This window comes from Mercenaria mercenaria, chromosome 9 (genome assembly GCF_021730395.1).
Source record: "Mercenaria mercenaria strain notata chromosome 9, MADL_Memer_1, whole genome shotgun sequence".
NCBI classification, from domain to species: domain Eukaryota; kingdom Metazoa; phylum Mollusca; class Bivalvia; order Venerida; family Veneridae; genus Mercenaria; species Mercenaria mercenaria.
The window spans coordinates 14,766,282-14,788,141 of NC_069369.1; the positions used below are offsets into that span (position 1 = coordinate 14,766,282).

Below are 21,860 nucleotides of genomic sequence, written 5' to 3' on the forward strand. Positions count from 1 at the left end.
GAAACTTATTTTTTCTTTTTCTAGGTCAATTACCAACCTCACTGGGTCAAGTTCCATAACTCTAACATGTATTTTGAGCAAATTATGCCCCCTTTTGGACTTAGAAAATTCTGGTTAAAGTTTTACATGAAAATTCTGGTTAAAGTTTTACATGCAAGTTACTATCTCCAAAACTAATGCAGATATTGAATTGAAACTTCACATGTGTCTTCAGGGTTATAAAACTAGTTGATAGAATCAAGTCCCATAACTCTGACCTGTATTTTAGCCAAATTATGCCCCCTTTTGGACTTAGAAAATTTTGGTTAAAGTTTTGCATGCAAGTACATACAGCTATTACTAAAAGGCATATAGATTTGAAACTTATTTTTTCTTTTTCTAGATCAATTACCAACCTCACTGGGTCAAGTTCCATAACTCTAACATGTATTTTAGCCAAATTATGCTCCTTTTTGGACTTAGAAAATCCTGGTTAAAGTTTTACATGCAAGTTACTATCTCCGAAACTAATGCAGATATTAAATTGAAACTTTACATGTGTCTTCGTGGTTATAAAACTAGTTGATAGAATCAAGTCCCATAACTCTGACATGTATTTTAGCCAAATTATGCCCCCTTTTGGACTTAAAAAATTCTGGTTTAAGTTTTGCGTGCAAGTACAAACAGCTATTACTAAAAGGCATATAGATTTGAAACTTATTTATTCTTTTTCTAGGTCAGTTACCAACCTCACTGGGTCAAGTTCCATAACTCTTAACATGTATTTTGAGCAAATTATGCCCCCTTTTGGACTTAGAAAATTCTGGTTAAAGTTTTACATGCAAGTTACTATCTCCAAAACTAACGCAGATATGGAATTGAAACTTAACATGTTTCTTTGGGGTTATAAAACTAGTTGATAGCATCAAGTCCCATAACTCTAATATGCATTTTGGTCAAATTATGTCCCGTTTCGGAACTTAAAACTCTTTTGATATTTAACATTTTGGGTAATAATTTCCTGCTTCTGTGACAATATTTCGAATAGTCGAGCTTGGCTGTCTTACGGACAGCTCTTGTTTGCCAGGCTCCACCCCCCATTTTTAAAGTTATGGCCCCTGAAATAGTAAAAAAAAATGCACTTTTTCACCTAATTATGTGCCTAGCTCAAAAAGTATTAGATGTAAATTCAGGAAACCTTGCTGGAGTCTTAAATGTGATGTGACCTTGCACACTTGGCATTCTTCTTGAGAATCTTAGCTCTTATTACAGAGTTATTGCCCTTGAAATAGCCAAAATAGTGGATTTTTGTTTGTGATGCTCATAGCTCAAAAAATATAGGGCCTAGAATGATGAATCCTTTTCATAAAATGTTTGTTGAGGCTATACCCCATTAAGACTGCAAACATTTGAATTATTGCCCCTTATTTGTGACAAATGTACCAGTGGTGGGCACACTCTGTGTCCTACAGACACATTCTAGTTTTGACTAAGATATTTTATTCAGATGATATTTTATTCTTTAATACTTCAAATGATTGAGCTGCATAGTGTGGCTGCCTCCCTTGAACAATTAAACATTTTAAGTCATTTTTCTCATCAAGACTTTTGCTTTTATGTCCATGGATCGTTACTTAACTTACCAAATTGTATGATTACATTATACATATATATTTTATTCAGTTGTTTAAGTAAGACTTAATTATATTTTCAGGTTACATTGTGTTCAGTGGAATCCGAAGACAGAGTGGTGTTCAAGGTTTACGGGTTATAGTACAGTCGGATAGGACTCCAGAGTATGTTGAAGGCAGAATAGAGGCATTCCTACACAGCATAGAGGTTAGTATGAATAAATATGATGTAGCTCTGTAGTAAAATTGAACAGCGAGTGACTGTAACATAGTTCTACAGTATACACACACTGAATGACTATAACGATCTTATATGACTGCCTGTGTAAGACAGGATTTTCCCAAACCAGGGGGCAGCATGGAATGGAAAACCAAGTGCAAGCAAAGTTTTTTTATCCACACTGTCCCAAGATATGGGAAAACAACTGCCTTACTCAAGCAGTCACATTAGATCATTTTTCTTGCCTACTGTTGATATTATTGCAATGTTTTCAAAGATACTATAAATTAAAAATCGCTCATACACTATGAGGTCAAAGTCACAGTGATATCGCATCAATATTATATTGATTCTTTGGAACTAGTAAAGGCGATATCAGTTTATGAAAATAAGTAAAAGGAGTGATAGAAATGAAGTGTCCAAATTAAAGGGTCACTCCACTTATGATGGGTTCACAGTCTAGCAGACCTTTGAATTTGTTGAAAAAATAAACAGTGAAAAAAATTCCTGTGATTTGTAAGACAGTTGTTCAAAACTGCATTCCCTTAACAGCCAGTAGGGGACTTTGTATTGCTTTGAAATACTTCCTTCACTTAATAGTTTCTGATAGATACATGTTTGTTTCTCAAAATGTTACATGTAATAAATATTGGTTTATGCCATGGAAGTGATTTTTAAAGTAAATTTTCAGCCACTGAGAACAGATTGAGAAAAAAGTGTTTGCTGAAATTTCAGAACCAAAGTTCATCAAGTCTGAAACAAACCAAAAAAAAACCAAAAAAAACCCCCTCAGATGTCAGTAAATGAACTCGTAAACAACCTAAACTGATAATATATGATAATCATAATAGACTATAAAAATGTTTTTGTATGTGAACTCTTGACATTTCTTAGTCAGCAACAACAACAATGTTACATTTATTTAGCAAACTCAGCAGAACATATGTTTTTGGCTAACGAACATTGAACATACACATATAAACATAAAACATGAATGAATATGGCAGGATCCTTAAATACAATATACACTAAATGCAATTATGGTCTTGAATTGTATGCTTCCTTTATAAATTTATAACAATCCTTCAGCAAAATGTGTTGATAATGTTGGCTATTTGAAGGATAAGAAGGGCTGTTATACTTCTCTCTGGCTTTGGTGCTGCCATTGCCATTGACTGTGCATTCAGCTTAACATCTATGGCAGGTATCTCAATTTCACTGTATTTTCATCAAACTTATAAGGGTTGATGCTTGAAAGGGGCAGACATCTTTTGTTTTAGGGTCAGGTATCTCAAAGGTCAGTAAATGGTAACTACTAATATTGCTGGTTAAAGTTGTATAGCAAGATGCTCTATTTCACTATACATTCTTTACTACTGTATGTACAATAGTCCTTTAACCTAACATAAGGATTGATATTAATACGGAATCTTTTAGTAAAGAGCCAGTTACCTGGTTTCAAATTGTTTAATAGTGTCGGTGAAAGTGTTAAGGCATGCTTCTCAATCTCTTATTTTCCCTACATGTATATAGTGGAAACTTTAAAATTCTTCTTGTATGAAACTGCTGGCCTGATTTTTAGCACACCTGTCACATAGTGACAGGGTGAGCTTATGTGATCGCATTTTGTCCGTTGTCCGTCATCTGTTCACAATTTCTTGTGAACACAATAGAGACCACATTTTGCAATCAATTTTAACCAAACTTTCACACAACTTGTATTGGCATAATATCTCGGTTCCTTTCGAAAACTGGCCAGATCCCATCATGGGTTCCAGAGTTATGGCCCCTTAAAGGGCCAAAATTTGCTATTTTTGGCTTGTGAACACGATAGAGACCACATTTTGCAATCAGCTTTAATCAGACTTGCACACAACTTGTATTGGCATAATATCTCGGTTTCTTTTGAAAACTGGCCAGATCCCATCATGAGTTCCAGAGTTATGGCCCCTTAAAGGGCCAAAATTTCCTATTTTTGGCTTGTGAACATGATAGAGACCACATTTTGCAATTGACTTTAATCAGACTTGCACACAACTTGTATTGGCATAATATCTCGGTTCCTTTCAAAAACTGGCATGGGTTCCAGAGTTATGGCCCCTTAAAGGGCCAAAATTTGCTGTTTTTGGTTTGTGAACACGATAGAGACCACATTTTGCAATCAACTTTAATCAAACTTGCACATAACTTATGTTGGCATAATATCTTGGTTCCATTTGAAAACTGGCCAGATCCCATCATGGGTTCCAGAGTTGTGGCCCCTTAAAGGGCCAAAATTTCCTATTTTTGGCTTGTGAACATGATAGAGACCACATTTTGCAGTCAACTTAATCAAACTTGCACACAACTTGTACTGGCATAATATCTTGGTTTCTTTCGAAAACTGGCCAGATTCCATCATGGGTTCCAGAATTATGGCTCCATTAAAAGGCCAAAATTTGCTTTTTTTGGCTTGTGAACACGATAGAGACCACATTTTGCAATCAACTTTAATCAAACTTGCACACAACTTATACTGGCATAATATCTTGGTTCCTTTCGAAAGCTGGCCAGATCATGTCATAGGTTCCAGAGTTATGGCCCCTTAAAGGGCCAAAATTTGCTATTTTGGCTTTTGCAGCCATGTAGAGACTTCATTTATGGTTTGATTTGATACAAACTATCCATGATGAATCTGTCAGATCCAATCATAGGTTCTGGAGTTTAGGCCCCTGACTGACTCCTTAAAGAGCCGAAATTTGTTAATTTGTACCTTCTGAACATGATAGAAGTGACATTTTATATTTGTTTTTAGCCACACTTACACACAGCTAGACACAATTAGGTTTAGGTTCCTTTCGAAAACCAGCTAGATTCCCTCATGGGTTCTAGAGTTACTGCCCCAAAAAGGCGCAAAATTTTCTATTTTGGCCCTTTCAGCCATATAGAGGTTTCATTTATGCTTTGATTTGATACAAACTTGCAAAGAATGATTATCTTGATGATCTCTAGGCCTGGATTGAAACTGGGTCATGTCGGGTCAAAAACTAGGTCATAAGGTCAAATCAAAGGAAAAGCTTGTTAACAACTTAGAGGCCACATTTATGACCCTATCTTCATGAAACTTGGTCAGAATGTTTATCTTGATGATTTCTAGGCTAAGTTCGAAACTGGGTCATATGGGGTCAAAAACTAGGTCACCCTGTCAAATCAAAGGAAAAGCTTGTTAATACTCTTGAGGCCACATTTATGACCCTATCTTCATGAAACTTGGTCAGAATGTTTATCTTGATGATTCATAGGCAAAGTTCGAAACTTGGTCATATGGGGTCAAAAACTAGGTCACTCGGTCAAATCAAAGGAAAAGCTTGTTAACACTTTTGTTCATTTGATGTGCATGAAACTTGGTCAGAATGTTTGTGTGCATGAAATACCTGATGAATTTTTATCTGGGTCATGTAGGGTCATAAACTAGGTCACCAGGTCAAATCAAAGAATAAGCTTGTTTACACTCAAGAGGCCACGTTTTTTGGTGCAATTTTAATGAAAATTGGTCAGAAATTTTGTCTATATGAAATCACAAGGTAAAACATGTTTATACTATTATTGTGTGTTACTCATGTGAGCGACTTAGGGCCATAATAATTTCACACAAAACATCCTTGTGTGACCCTCTACCAAGATTATTCAAAATATTTTTATTCATCAAAGAACATGGCCACCAGAGGGCATGATCATTTTTACCTGTATCATCGAAACTTCAAAAATCTTCTTGTATGAAACTGCAGGCTGGATTTTAAAATAGTTTCACACAAATGGTCCTGACTAGTTTGACCAGCTACCAGGATTTTTCAGTTTTTTCCAATTCTTTAAAAACATGGCTGCCAAAAGGCTTGGTCACTTTTCCCTATCATTTTGTATATAGTGGAAACTTTAGAAATCTTCTTGTATGGAACTGCTGGCCTGATTTTGAAATAATTCCACGCAAATGGTCCTTGTGTGACCCGCTACCAAGATTGTTCAAATTAGTTTGATTCATCAAAAAAAACATGTCCACTAAGGTGTGTGGTCATTTCTTCCTTTTAATGTATATATTGGAAACTTTAAAAATCTTCTTGTCAGAAACAGCAGTCCCAATTTTAAAATCATTGTCAGAAATTGCTGGTCCTTTACGGAGATTGTACAAATGTACTATTTTGTAATAATTTCACAGACATTTTCCTTGCATAGTTATCTTTCAAAACTGTTCAAGCAAGAAGTGTAACTCAGATGAGCAATCTAGGGCCAACATGGCCCTCTTGGTTTTAAGTTTAACAGTAATTTCATTGTGTTTTTCTTTACAGGAGACGCTCAATGAAATGAGTGATACAGAGTTCCAGAAACATGTATCAGCTTTAGCAACAAAACGTCTTGAGAAACCAAAGAAAATGTCAGCACAAGCTACTCGGTACTGGTCGGAGATTGTGTCTGAACAATACAACTTTGATAGAGGTATTTACTTGTATTTGCAAGTTGCCACACCAAATACAACCATCTTATTAAGTTTTTCAAACTTCTAGTTTTGGCATCAATTGCAAAATTTAAACGTACCATACTTGAAAATACAGATGGCTTGAAGGTTAGAGGTTTCAACATACAGACACAGATGCTTAGAATTAGTCAAAATTACCTTGTTTATCATTCAAACATAACCTGATTCCGATGTATTACTTTAAGCCAAACATGGCCAAAAGGCTAAAAAAGAAACATGACCCCACTGGATTAATAAGTATGAAGCCTAGTTATGCATGTCTTTGGCATGTCCAGCTCATGTTATATTTTGCAGAGTTACTGCCCTTTAAAGCTTATTTTTGAACTTTTTTTTTCTGAGCTGCTTGAACTATGCTATTAGCCAAGATTGCTTTTTATGCCCCCGAAGGGAGGCATATAGTTTTTGAACCATCTGTCAGTCTGTCTGCAATTTTCGTGTCCGGTCCATATCTTTGTCATCCATGGATGGATTTTCAAATAACTTGGCATGAAAGTGTACCACAGTAGGACGACGTGTCGCGCGCAAGACCCAGGTCCGTAGCTCAAAGGTCAAGGTTACACTTAGACGTTAAAGGTCATTTTTCATGATAGTGCATTGATGGGCGTGTCCGGTCCATATCTTTGTCATCCATGGATGGATTTTCAAGTAACTACGCGTAAATGTGTGGCACAGTAAGACAACGTGTCGCGCGCAAGACCCAAGTCTGTAGCTCAAAGATCAAGGTCACACTTTGACGTTAAAAGTCATATTTCATGGTAGTGCATTGATGGGCGTGTCCTGTCCATATCTTTGTCATTCATGCATTGATTTTAGAATTATTGGGCATGAATGTGTACCACAGTAAGACAACATGTCGGGCCCAAGACCCAGGTCCGTAGCTCAAAAGTCAAGGTCACACTTAGATGTTAAAGGTCATATTTCATGATAGTGCAATGATGGGCATGTCTGGTCCATATCTTTGTCATTCATGCATGGATTTTAAAATAGTTATGCATGAATGTGTGGCACAGTAAGACGACGTGTCGTGCACAAGACCCAGGTCCGTAGGTCAAAGGTCCTAAACTCTAACATCGGCCATAACTATTCATTCAAAGTGCCATCGGGGGCATGTGTCATCCTATGGAGACAGCTCTTGTTTTGAGTAAACAATTGCTAGAAATGATTCATATTGTTCAGACATGACTAATGTTTAAATTGCTAATTTTTTGTTTTTATTTTTAGATAATGTAGAAGTTGCTTTCCTGAGAGGTGTTACAAAAGAGGATCTTATCAAATTCTATAAGGTAAACACAGTCTGTTGGTACAGATACTCATGTAAATGTTACAAAAACAAACTTACTGGTCACAACAACTTTGGCATAGTACTGTAATTATAATTATTCACGCATTATTTACGAACAGTTTCAATAATGCTATCATTTTTATTTTGAAGTAAGAAATTCAGCTGTTTTACAGGGTATTCTAACACAACCTGATTTGGTTTCCTGTTAAACAAAGAAGAGTGTTATTATGCACATTTTTCTGACATCACAATTATAACGTCATATTGTCAAACCTTCAAGCAACATATCCTAGACTGCAGTTAGATTTTAAGATAATTTCACACAAATGTTCCTTGGATGGCCCTTGTTCAGCATTTTCATACTATTTTGATTCATGACGAAACATGGCCACAAGGGGACAGGGTAAATTTCTCAAATATGTATATTTTCATCAGAAACTGCTAGCCTGATTTAAAAATAAATTCACACAAGTGGAAGGCTGAAATTGTTTAAACAAATTAAGAATCCAAGGCCAGAGAGTTGATTTAAACATAAAGGTAAGCCAGAGAGTAGATAAGTAAGTGAAAGGGGACACATAAGAGTTGATTTAAATATAAATGGCAAGGACTATAATGAGTAGATTTTAACATAAAAAGTGAGGACTGGGAATTGACATAGATGTATAAAGTGAGGCCTGAGAGCTGATTTAAGCATAATTGGCAAAGCTTGAGAGTTGATCTAAATATAAAAGGTGAGGCTTGGGAGTTATTTAAACATTATCTAAGACTTGCCTTAGTTGTTTAAAACATAGGTGAGGCCAGAGAGTTGATTTACATATTACAGTTGAGGCCTAAGATTTTTTTCAGGCAAGACCTTAGAGTTGACTTGTACATGAAAGGCAAAGCCTGGGAGTTAATCTAAACATAGAAGAAGGCTAGGCTGGAGAATTGATTCCGTTTACTCAGAAAACTTGTATCAAGTATTTTACCAAAAAGAATTTTGATGGTAAAATTGCATGTACTTGGTAGTTGTACCCAGTGTAAAAGCTGACATAATTAAACAGACAAAGGAGTGCTTGATTTTACAGCTTAAGTGTTGGTAATTAATATTCTGGTTTAAAATTTCTTGTGAATTAACAGGCCTTTGAGTAGTAAATATCACTAAAATCTAACATTGATGTAGCAGTCTGTTCATGTATATGTTTGTATATGTATGTATGTAGACCTTGATTTACTCTTTTTAGCTCACCTGTCACAAAGTGACAAGGTGAGCTTTTGTGATCGCGCGGTGTCCGTCGTCCGTACGTCCGTGCGTGCATCCGTGCGTGCGTAAACTTTTCCTTGTGACATCTCTAGAGGTCACATTTTTCATGGGATCTTTATGAAAATGGGTCAGAATGTTCATCTTGGTAAATTCTAGGTCAAGTTCGAAACTGGGTCACATGCCATCAAAAACTAGGTCAGTAGGTCTAAAAATAGAAAAACCTTGTGACCTCTCTAGAGGCCATAATTTTCAATGGATCTTCATGAAAATTGGTCAGAATGTTCACCTTGATGATATCTAGGCCATGTTCGAAACTGGGTCACGTGCAGTCAAAAACTAGGTCAGTAGGTCTAAAAATAGAAAAAACCTTGTGACCTCTCTAGAAGCCATATGTTTCACAAGATCTTCATGAAAATTGGTCAGAATGTTCACCTTGATGATATCTAGGCCAAGTTCGAAACTGGGTCACCTGCGGTCAAAAACTAGGTCAGTAGGTCTAAAAATAGAAAAACCTTGTGACCTTTCTAGAGGCCATATATTTCACAAGATCTTCATGAAAATTTGTCAGAACGTTCACCTTGATGATATCTAGGCCAAGTTCGAAACTGGGTCACGTGCCGTCAAAAACTAGGTCAGTAGGTCAAATAATAGAAAAACCTTGTGACCTCTCTAAAGGCCATATTTTTCATGGGATCTGTAGGAAAGTTGGTCTGAATGTTCATCTTGATGATATCTAGGTCAAGTTCGAAACTGGGTCACGTGCGGTCAAAAACTAGGTCAGTAGATCAAAAATAGAAAAACCTTGTGACCTCTCTAGAGGCCATATATTTCATGAAATCTTCATGAAAATTGGTCAGAATGTTCACCTTGATGATATCTGAGTCAAGTTCGAAAGTGGGTCACGTGCCGTCAAAAACTAGGTCAGTAGGTCAAATAATAGAAAAACCTTGTGACCTCTCTACAGGCCATATTTTCCATGGGATCTGCATGAAAGTTGGTCTGAATGTTCATCTTGATGATATCTAGGTCAAGTTCGAAACAGGGTCATGTGCAGTCAAAAACTAGGTCAGTAGGTCTAAAAATAGAAAAACCTTGTGACCTCTCTAGAGGCCATACTTGTGAATGGATCTCCATAAAAATTGGTCAGAATGTTCATCTTGATGATATCTAGGTCAAATTCGAAAGTTGGTCACGTGCCCTCAAAAAGTAGGTCAGTAGGTCAAATAATGAAAAAACGTTGTGACCTCTCTAGAGGCCATATTTTTCATGGGATCTGTATGAAAGTTGGTCTGAATGTTATCTTGATGATATCTAGGTCAAGTTTGAAACTGGGTCAACTGCGATCAAAAACTAGGTCAGTAGGTCTTGAAATAGAAAAACCTTGTGACCTCTCTAGAGGCCATACCCTTGAATGGATCTTCATGAAAATTGGTCAGAATGTTCACCTTGATGATATCTAGGTCAAGTTTGAAACTGGGTCACGTGCCTTAAAAAACTAGGGCAATAGGTCAAATAATAGAAAAACCTTGTGACCTCTCTAGAGACCATATTTTTCAATGGATCTTCATGAAAATTGGTCAGAATTTTTATCTTGATAATATCTAGGTCAAGTTCAAAACTGGGTCACATGAGCTCAAAAACTAGGTCACTATGTCAAATAATAGAAAAACCGACGTCATACTCAAAACTGGATCATGTGGGAAAAGGTGAGCGATTCAGGACCATCATGGTCCTCTTTTTTGATACATGTGACAGATGAGTAATTATTTTATGTTCAAATCCTAGAAATAAAATTCTGTTCTGTTCTGTATAGTTCAAAAGCATGCAGATATACTGTAAAATCATTTAATTTCCTGGGCATGAAATTTCATGGTTTTGGTCAAAACAGCAATTTCATGGTGATATGCCGTATTTTGGTGTGTATAGGTCGCACTTTTGTTACTCATTTTGCTGTCTGAAAAAGTTCCCGCGACTTATACGACAGAACATTGCCAGCAGATTTTTTTTTCGGGCAAATTTTCCGGCCGTAGCACTCGTAAAATTAGGTGCATCTGTCACGAAAGAACAAAGTGGCTAAACAGATAACGATTTCAGCGGCTTGTCAATGAATATCGGTTATTTTCAATAAATTATATCGTAAATATTCAATTCAGACCATTAAAATTACGAATAACTATAATTCAATGCCGTACTTGCAATTAGAATTACGGTTGTTTCTAATTTCGTTTTACTGGACGCCATGACAGTTTACGGGGTTGGATAAAATCTGGACAGATCCGTACATCATTATAAACATTGTTTATAATAAATCTAAACTTAATAACAACTTGAAAGATAAAATTTAAGCTTTTTTATTTTACATAAAAGAACCTAAAAACATATTTTATTTGTTTTTACTCAGAAATTAAAGGAATGCGGAAAATTTCTTAGTGTTGCAAGGTGTTATAATTGCTGTGCAAACAGTTCACACTTTAACTTGCATAATTACAGAATATAACACAATCCACTGCCGCCAATAAGTGTCAAAAAGCCAACTTTCTTTGATTTGAGATGTATGAGAAGTTTGAGTACGTGTGAAACAGATAGGTATTTAAAGATCGTATTAAGCATTTTGTGTCATACCTCTCACTATTGTCAAACTGCTTGTCAGATTGTCAAAATACTTCTCATATTGTCTCATATTGTCACACTACCTCTCAGATGGTCAAACATTTGTTATACCTCTCAGATTGTCAAACTACCTCTCAGATTGTCACACGTTGCTACCATGGGTCGCATCAGAAACGCCTTTACTACGAAAGAAAAACTTCGGGTCGTCGCATATGCTGAAGCACATGGAAACAGAGCCGGTGGCCGGGAATTCGACGTCAACGAGAAGTGTGTACGCGACTGGCGAAAACAGAAGGAGCGTCTACAAGCAATGCCAAAGACAAAGATGGCCAACAGGGGATCTAGTTCGAAATTTCCCGAGATCGAGAGCGCCGTTCTGCAATGGGTCACCGACAGAAGATGCAAGGCATAGGCGTTTCAACCGTTGAGATCCGTCTGAAAGCTCAGCTCATCGCCAGGGATCAAGGGGTCACTACGTTCAAGGGCTCTGTGGAGTGGGGATACTCCTTTCTTCGTCGCAACAACCTGTCCATCCGCCGCCGAACGCATATAGCACAGAAGCTCCCCAAGGATATGGACGAGAAACTGCTTGAATTCCAGCGCTACGTCATAAAACAACGCAAGATGCTTGACTTCGACCTGGGCCAGATTGGTAATGCCGACCAAACACCATTAACGTTTGATTTACCATACCACACGACAGTACACACGAAGGGGGCGAAATCCGTCGATATCAAGACCACCGGCAACGAGAAGAACCGCTTCACGGTGATGTTAGGATGCACCACCGACGGAGGGAAGCTACCGCCGTACGTCATATTCAAAAGGAAGACAATGCCGAAGAACGTCAACTGGCCGGAAGGTGTCATTGTCCGAGTGCAAGAGAAGAGCTGGATGAATGACGAACTGACAGCAGACTGGGTAAAGACCGTTTGGGGCAAGCGTCCAGGTGGTTATTCCAAGAAGAGCCTGCTGGTCCTTGACGCATTCCGGTGTCATAAGTCAGAGCATATCAAGACTGTGTTACGAGAAGACCACAAAGCTACACTAGCCGTCATTCCTGGGGGCATGACCTGCGTGTTACAGCCACTCGACGTCAGCATCAACAGACCTATGAAAACTCTCCTGCAACGCCGCTGGAACTCATGGTTTGCCAGTGACCAGCATACCTATACTGCATCTGGTAGAATGAAAAAACCTGAGCTAGAGGAGATATGCCAGTGGATCGTGGATGCGTGGCAAGAAATCGACCCAGCGATAATCATCAAGGCTTTCAAAAAATGTTGTATCTCCAACGCCATGGATGGTACGGAAGACGACACAGTATGGGAAGAAAACGTACTCCAGAAGACTGCTGCCCCCACTGACGAAGATCAAGACGACGATGACAACATTAACGCCGCCTATTACGACGCAGAGAGTGAGAACATCACCGAGGAAGAATTCCGCCTCCTCTTCGATGAATCCGACGACGACGACGAGTTCGAGGGGTTTGACGAATCCGACATCAGAGAGTGCTGAGACTTTAGTGCATGCTCTATTGCAAGCACAGGCCCTTTTAAGGGCCACACAAATATTACGAAAGAAGCTTGTCAGATATTGTCTAACAATAAAATGTTTTATAAAAAAATAAAGATAAATGAAACATATTTTTTTTCAGATTTAAGTCGATTACCGATACTACTCTTGGTACGAAACAGTTGGGGTCGAAAATAATGCTGTGCGATTTTCCACCAATCAGGTTCTTGTAGTAATTCAGTCCGCGGCATCAACATGGCCGCCGCCATAACTTTGCCGGTAATATTGCTTGGAAAAATCCGAAATTTAACAGCGACTTATACACTAGAACTTCATTTTTCTGACAATTTCCAGAGCAAAAATTAGGTGCGTACTATACATTACCGCGACCTATACACACCAAAATACGGTGATTTCATGGATTTCAATTTTCGAACATAGAATGAATGAGAATTTAACTTGTTCGTTTGGATTAAATTTCGTGGATTGACTGAACCACAAAATCCACGAAAAATTAGTCTATATTAATGATTTCACAGTACATAGGACTCTTTAAAGTACAAATATGATACTTTGGCAGTAAGCTGAAATAAGACCATCAAAAAATATAAGTTTAAAGCTTGATTTCACACTCTCCAATAGATACCATTTTTAGAAAAAAATAGGCACAAAGTGATTATGTCCTTGCACCAAGTATACAAAACCTTCCTGGAATATCTAAGACTAAAGAAATGACATTTAAAGGAGTATGGTTTTGTAATATTTGACATTTTGGATTAAAAGTATACACCCTTTAATGAGGAAAATTGTTAGTTGTGTTAAGTAGAAAGTTGGATATCTACACCAACTGGCATCAGATCAGAAAGAAAAGGCCTTTACACATGTTATACCTTACCCCTAGGTATATTGTAAGAGCAGTGGTCATAAATAGGAAAAATATACTCACCAATTCCATCCGCATTTCAGTCACCTTAACCGCACAGTTCAGTGAATGGTACTTTGCATATATAACAAGTGGTATTTTATCTTCCCTTGTGCATTTCCTTATGCACTTAAACAAAAACTGATGTCGTAAAGGTTCAACAAACCTACAAGTAAAACCTTTTGAAGCAAGCATCAGTACAGCAGACCCGGTTTAGCTGAGTCTGGTCATGAGTGGTAATGGAAAAGTGCTACATGCCTCCGCCACCTCAACTCCCTCCTCCAGCTTTCCCCTGCACCCTTCCCCGCCACCACACCACCCCACCACCTCTGCTTAAAACAGTAATATTGAATGGACTTGTGATGTAGAAAATCTACAGAGGCAATAACAACAAAGTTAAACATTTTGTGAGCATTTTGCCAAATGAAAAGCAACATTCAAAATGGATGTATATAAAATGTTACTGTTATAAAATCAGTTTTCCAGTCACCCTTTTTAGAACTCTGGGATATGATATAGATTCATACCAAATTATATGAGGAGTTCACCTAAGATATTGTACATTTGATGCGGGAAAAATCTAAATATTGTTATAAGATACATAAAATAAAAAGATAATGTTGATTTAAAATTTACCCAACGCTTTCATATTCCTGTGAAATTTTGCACCAGATTTAGAAATTTTTCAATTTCTTATCAAGTTATTCAATGTGAAAAAATGTAGGGAACACGTTTTAGAATACACAAAGCATATAGGAAGAACACTATAATAATTAAGTCAACGGTTTGTACTGTTGTAGTACCGTAGATACCCATGTATAATGCGCTGTTTTTTTACCCCTGGGACCACCCCCGAATCGTGGGTGCGCATAATACACAGGTATAGACAATTTTCCAACTTCAAAACAAGTTTGTTACCGATGTTCGCCATTTTGGTAAAGGGAAACTACTCCCCGCGCTTACTGTCACCTCTAAAATCTAAGATTGCCGTTACGTTCCGTAAAAGATCGAATGGTTTATTTTTCTTTCAAACAAAATTAATTTCATATAAATTTAAAAGTATTTTCATGAAGGAAATGTTAATAAATCACAAAAATTATGATACTAATTAAAGATCGAGAATTATCGTCAACCGAGATCAAACTGTGAACAACATAATTGACACAAAGTGACACGTTAATTGCCGATAATTACTGGCTATTTGATCGTGACAAAAAGACTATCACACCTTTTGTTATCGGTTTGAATTGAGAAGCTCATGTCATTTTGAAAGATACCATTCTGAAATATTGAATCAGCTGCTATTTATTTATTCAAAATAGTTAATTAAAAAAGGTAAAACAACAAATACAACAATATTTTACTGGTTTTATTTTCGAGAAAACAAAAATCGATAGTACCGCGAGACCGATGCGGCTCTCCGCCGTGGAGATAAAATTTATTACCGGTGTTGATGTAAACTCTACTTTCATTTTCCATCCATCTCAAAATTGACCAAAAATGTTTTTTTCCCAGGATTTTGGGCTAAAATCGGGGGTGCGCATTATACACGGGTGCGCATTATACATGGGTATCTACGGTATTTACTACTTGGCATGTAATGATTCAGACTACCCCATGGAATTTATTTGTAATAATCCATTCAAATATTTTTTATTACACGAGTACCTAAAAATAGTAACAATTTTGTGCAGAAAATTCTCCTGTTATCGTATTGCTTCATGTATTACCACATTATAAAAATTTGTACCGACGTTAGCGCGGGAAATTAATGTCCGTAAACAGAAATGACATCATAATGTTTGATAGAGGCAAAAGAAGCTAATAGTTCAGTTTTGGTTTTGTTATCTGAAGCCTGTTACGTTGTGTTTTTCACGAAATGACTTATTTTCAATCCCAGACTATATTATAAACAGCACAGTACAACAGTAAAGGCATTTGACTTTTATATAGTTGTATGTAAAAGAAATATAACAGAAAAAGCTGAAAATTATTGTGCCATTAGATGCTACTAGCCATAAAAATGGCACACTAAACTTTTCTTACTATATTATTGCTAAACATGTAATAAATGGGAGAGCGGTGCCTTTGAGTGATAATGGCCCTGGAAGAATTTAATAGCCCTTGGGTTAAAGCCCTCGGGCTATTTTTACCTTGCCAGGGCCATTATCACTCAAAGGCACCATTCTCCCATTTATTAACCTATACGTAATAACCCCCTTGAATACCTTTGTAATAACCCCCTTGAAATCTTATGTACGTCACCACTGAAAATGCTATAATCTTTTAAGAGGTAAAACAAGCTCTGTTCTAGATTTAACACTTGAAGATTCACGTCACTTCGTAACATACTTGTTTCTAGGTTTTACACTTTAAGACTCACGTCAGTTCGTAACATACTTGTCTCTTGATTTTACACTTCAAGATTCACTTACGTCAGTTCGTAACATACTTGTCTCCAGATTTTACACTTTAAGACTCATTTACGTCAGTTCATAACATACTTGTTAAGTAATATCATATCCTCACTGAATTTTGAGCATTTTGACTGGTTGTTGTAAAGATGACACAGAGTATTATCATTTCATTCAACTCTGTTTACTGTAAATAACTGTTCACAAACAAGTCAATTAAGTTCCCCTTCCAAGAAGAAGAGGTATATTGTTTTGCTCATTGTCAGTCTGTCTGTCTGTCAGTCAGTTCGTACTTCATAGGATGATTGTCTGTGGTCAATAAATGATCCCTGTTAAAGGTCAAAGGGCAAGGTCACAGTGACCTTGAGACTTAAAATGTTTCCACTCAGTAACTGAAACACCATTTGGCCTTACACCCTCAGAGATTAAAGGATGAGTGCCTGTAGTCAGTTGGTGACCTCTGTTGTTTTTGGGCATCATTAGGTCAAAGGTCAAGGTCACAGTGACTGACTGAAATCAGTTTCAGCACAATAACTAAAGAAGGCTTTGACCTACAGGCACACACTTCATAGGATTATTGCCTGTCAATTGTGTTGGTGGTCAGTAGATCAAAGGGCAAAGCCGTAGTGATATCAGGACTGACATTTGGACAGCCATCATTGAAGGGGGGTGGGGTGGGCGGGGGTTGTACGTGTTTTGCAAAGAGTTTTTGTTATGAATGCACTTTGAATTTTAATCTTATAGTGCAGAAGTATTATCTGGCTCTGTGTAGACCTGTAGAAATGACTATAAACATAGTTAATATAGCATATTCTCCACAAAGAAGACACAAGTTATCCATTCATATTATCTACTGTTTCAGGACAATATAGCGTATAATGCACCAAAACGGCATAAGTTATCAGTTCATATATTATCAACTGCTTCGAAGGAAGAGACAGGATCAGGAGACAAGGAAGATAACAGTAGTAAAGAACTTCAGGGACTAGATATAGAACTTCCTAAAGTAAGTTTATTACTTTGTGTTGCTTTTCTTATGTCCATGTTTAAGTTAAGGCCTTTGTATTGTGTTTGTGGAGGAAATAATAGTTCTATTTCTACTTTGCTTGTGCTTTAGCAGTGACTGGGAAACCCATGAGACATGAGCCATAGTCACATAAAAATAAAAAATGTCACATAAGTTTTACGTGCTGATGAGCCCTGTGTCACATGGCTAAATTGTATTGAATGCAAAAGGAGTGAGTGAGTTGGGTTTTACGGCGAATCGACACAAAATGGTCATATATGCAAAAGGATGATACTATTTAATAGTGCAAATCTTATGTAAAGGAATGTAACCAGTGTGCAGATTCAAAGTGCTTCCAGTGTTTAAAAACATGTGTTAACATCTTATTTTATTCTAGACTTTGATTTTTATGTCAGTTTCCCAATATTTGTCTCCAAGAAAGAGGAAATTGTTGCTAGTAAAAGGGCAAAAAAGTTACCTTTAAGGAGGTAGGTTACCTTCATATCTGTATGTGCGCATGCCCAACCGGAAGCTAACGTGATGATTTACGACGACGTTTACGACAAACCAAATGTGTTTGTATATTCATTCTTCAGAAAAGAAATCATGAACCTGTCTCCAATCTGATGCTTAATGGTTTAATAATGCAAAAATAATTGATAAATTGCCGCAGAAACGCTTCAAAACATTGTTGCTTTAAAATGACGTCATTGACGTCATGACGTTACGTGTCAGTTACCGCGCAAAATTAATAGCTTTTATTTTGAAAGTACGTAATTCTGTGCATTTTCTTTATTTGAACAATTTTTAAACAACCATTATTTACTGAAATATTTTTTATGTGTCTTTCGCTCTGAATAATAATCAATATTTTGCTTCTTTTGTATAGTTACATTGAAATGTTATGCGGAATGTAAGAAAATGGATGATGGTAACCAATGCTATTGGGAATATAGCTGGGTGAAAGGTTACTTAATACGGACATTTTCAAATAAAAATTGGGCAGTTTGATTTGTAATACCCATTTTTCAGTTTCCGTTGATAATTTGTTACTTATATATTAAAACTAAGCTCTAAAATAGTTCAAATTTCACTAGAAAATTGTGGTTTATTTAATTGAATTGATGTTACCATGGAAACGAAGCCCGTGACCTATATATCTAAATGTAAAATTCAAAAGCGTTGACACTGGTCTATTTAAGGAACACAGCTTCGGCATTTTATTTTCATTTCAACAATATCTATAATAATAATAGCAGCATGCAAAACGATTTTTTTCCATAAAAATGTCAGACGAGGGGTACTGCTGTAAGTATTTTAAGCTGTGAAATTTGTTTAAATAAATGCAAATAACACGAACATATTACTTACGTTAGAATTAAAATGTTTTAAAGCTACATTAACAAGAAAGAGTATCTTATTTAATATTTTTTTGTAAGACATTATGATAAAATGCAAGATATAAGCTATTTTAAACATCCCTGTTGCCATGGTTACTTTAAACTTTAAAAAAAATAGGGTACCATGTAAAGTGCTTGGTATTTTGCTAATAATATTACCCAAATATTCCATGTTGGTCATTAACAGAATGACACTGAAGCCGTCGAAAAACCCGTTTTCATACATAGTTGTTTAAAAATGAGAGAAAATGCGTTACTATGGAAACACGAGCCCCGCGACATATATATTTTAAGCTTGTATTAGAAAGCTAACGCGCATACTAGTAAAATTATTAATTATGCAGACCTCTACGGATATCAATGAAACCAGAATGCACTGAAAACTGTTAAATATACGTATTTTCCTTCTTCTTTCTATATAAAATACCTTTAGAGGGTCATGTTCTTCAAACCTGTATAAAACTTGAACTTGAAGGGCCAGAGATAAAAGAAATTGAGATTGTAGCAGTCAAAACATTAAATTACACGAAATACAAAAAATTGCTGCGGTTTAACTAATTTGAATTTATCCTGGTAACAAGGTAACCTACCTCCTTAAGTTTTACGAAAAGGATATCAAATGAGGAATTGACTTGCGATGAAAATAACAACACCCTGTTTTTAAATATATTTATTTTTGTTGAAGTTTTTACTTTAAATAAACAAGCAGTATGTGCTCTTAGTGTAACACCTAGTCTAAAGCTGAGTGGATGTCTACTGCTACATGTAAAGTTCTCTGTGTTTTTAAATGATTGTTCATAGAAGTACTGGTACACTTAGTCTGCTTCTTCTTCCAAAGTATTAAATGTTGACAAATTTTACTTTTGTCACATACAGGTACATTGCTGTAAAATTCTTTTAAGAATGTTATCCAGGGTATGATTAGAGCATTGTTTGGAAGACTTAAATTTATTATCAGTGGTATAAAGGAGTACTCTTCAGTTCTACCAGGAAAGTAGAGTACACTAACTCTGAATTACCCAGTATCAAATGTAAACTGCTTTTTGAACTTTGATATTAAAGCTGTGAAGCTGTTACAGTTTTAGTTACTATACTTGTATTTAATTAAGAGCTTCTTTAATCTGAAATATATACATACTACAGTGCCAATTCCTAGTACACAAGTCGCAACTGTCACATAGAAATTTCTGAATGTCACATAAATTTTTTAAATGTCCCATAATTTATTGTGTATGACGGGCCATTGCCCCATGGACAAAAATTCTTTCCCAGTCACTGCTTTAGCTGAGAAACCATCAGGGTTCGCACAGACTTGAAAACTCCTTGAATTTCAAGCTGCTAGATGAAAAGTGCTTGAATTTGCAAAAACCTCCTTAAAACCCCTTGAATTCGTTTCTTGCCTTGAAAACTGCTTGAAAAGTGCTTGATTTTATGATAAAAGTCCTTGAATTTCCTTCTTCAGAAATTTTGGTCAGCTTAATAAAAATAGATCGTAAAATACGCATCGCCATGTTTTATGTCTACATAACCTATGTGTACCGTACGATACGTGTTTTAAACAGACTGGGACTAGGAAAATTACGACGTGTAAAAATTACGGACACCATTTCCGTTACCGATATTGAAGAAAATGTTGTGTATTTTCAACAAAAAGTGGCTTGTATCCTATCCATGGCTGGTCGAGCACGAAAACAAATGGAAAGCCATGTGCAAATATTGTAACAAAGTTATTGACATTAGTTCAATGGGTGAATCGGCGCTGAAATCGCACGTCAAGTCTGAGAAGCACAAGAAAAATGTACCAGATCGAGAGTCACCCACGGCCACTCTTGATTTGTTTACTATTCCACCTTCGCCCCCAGCAGCCAGAGGCACCTAAAACTTGATCTTATATGACATGATAAGTCGCTGTTGATGTAAGAAGTGTTGATCAGTTGTTTGCCAGTCATTTTGTGTGTGATAAAGTGTTGATCAATTGCAAATTGGAACTTTATAGAAAAACTTATATCACGTGATAGTCATTTTGGATGTAAGAAGTGTTCACCAATTGTAAGCCAGTCATTTCGTGTGTAATAAGTGCTTGTTCAATTTTTTGCTAATCCTTGAAAACGTAATAAAAGTCCTTGAAAACTCCTTGAAAACCCCTTGAATTTTTTGTCAGTTTGGCTGTATGAACCCTGACCATGGTAACTTAAGTATGTGTCCCAGTCTTAATGAAACTTTGTCCGAATATTATCCTTAGTGAAACCTTTGGCAAGTTTGTAACTGGGTCATCTTGGTTCATAAACTAAGTCACTTGGTCAATTAATAGGAAAACCATGATAATATAAAGAATAGATAATTTTGCATATACAACTTTTCTTTGAAAGACACATTTTTAGCTCACCTGAGTCAAAGGCTCATGGTGAGCTTTTGTGACCACTCGTTGTCTGTCGTGGGTCATGCGTCCGTCAACAATTCTAAAAAAATCTTCTTGAAAACCGTTGGTCAGAATTGCACCAAAAAACTTCACAGGAATAATCCTTGGGTGGCCCCCTTTGAAATTGTTCAAAGAATTGAATTCCATGCAGAATTCTGGTTGCCATGGCAATCAAAAGGAAAAACTTCAAAAATCTTCTTGTCCAAAATTGCATGGCGTAGAGCCTTGATATTTGGCCTGTGACCTAGGGGTCACAAGTTTTACATAGACTTATTTAGGAAAAAAACTTTGAAAATATTCTTATCTAAAACCACAAGACCTAGGCCTTTGACATTTGGTATGAAGCATTTCCTTGTGGTCCTCTACCAAAATTGTTCAAATTTTGTCCCTGGGTTGAAAAGAGGCCCTGCCCTAGGGGATCTCAAGTTTAACATAGACTTATATAGAAAAAAAACTTTAAAAATCTTCTCGCCTAAAACTGCAAGGCCTAGGCTTTTGATATTTAGTATGTTGTTTTGCCTTGTGGTCCTCTACCAAAATTGTTCAAATTATGCCTGAGGTGATTAGAGGCCCTGCACTGAGGGTCCCAAATTTAACATAGACTTACACAGGGGAAAAATAAGAATCTTCTTGTCTGAAAGTTCAGGTCTAGGCCTTTGATATTTGGTTTGTAGCATTGCCTAGTAGATCTCTAACAAGATTTTTC

The 21,860-nt window shown here is 36.5% G+C and overlaps 1 protein-coding gene across 1 annotated transcript in view; it reads left to right on the forward strand.

Annotated features, from left to right (window-relative positions):
• Nucleotides 1-21,860, forward strand: part of LOC123546540 (insulin-degrading enzyme-like) — a 109,848-nt gene that overhangs the window by 72,669 nt on the left and 15,319 nt on the right. Inside the window, exons 24-27 of the mRNA XM_045332906.2 lie at nt 1,694-1,818; nt 6,153-6,300; nt 7,562-7,623; nt 17,192-17,335. Coding sequence (XP_045188841.2) covers nt 1,694-1,818; nt 6,153-6,300; nt 7,562-7,623; nt 17,192-17,335 — 479 coding nt within the window. The remainder of the gene's footprint in view (nt 1-1,693; nt 1,819-6,152; nt 6,301-7,561; nt 7,624-17,191; nt 17,336-21,860) is intronic.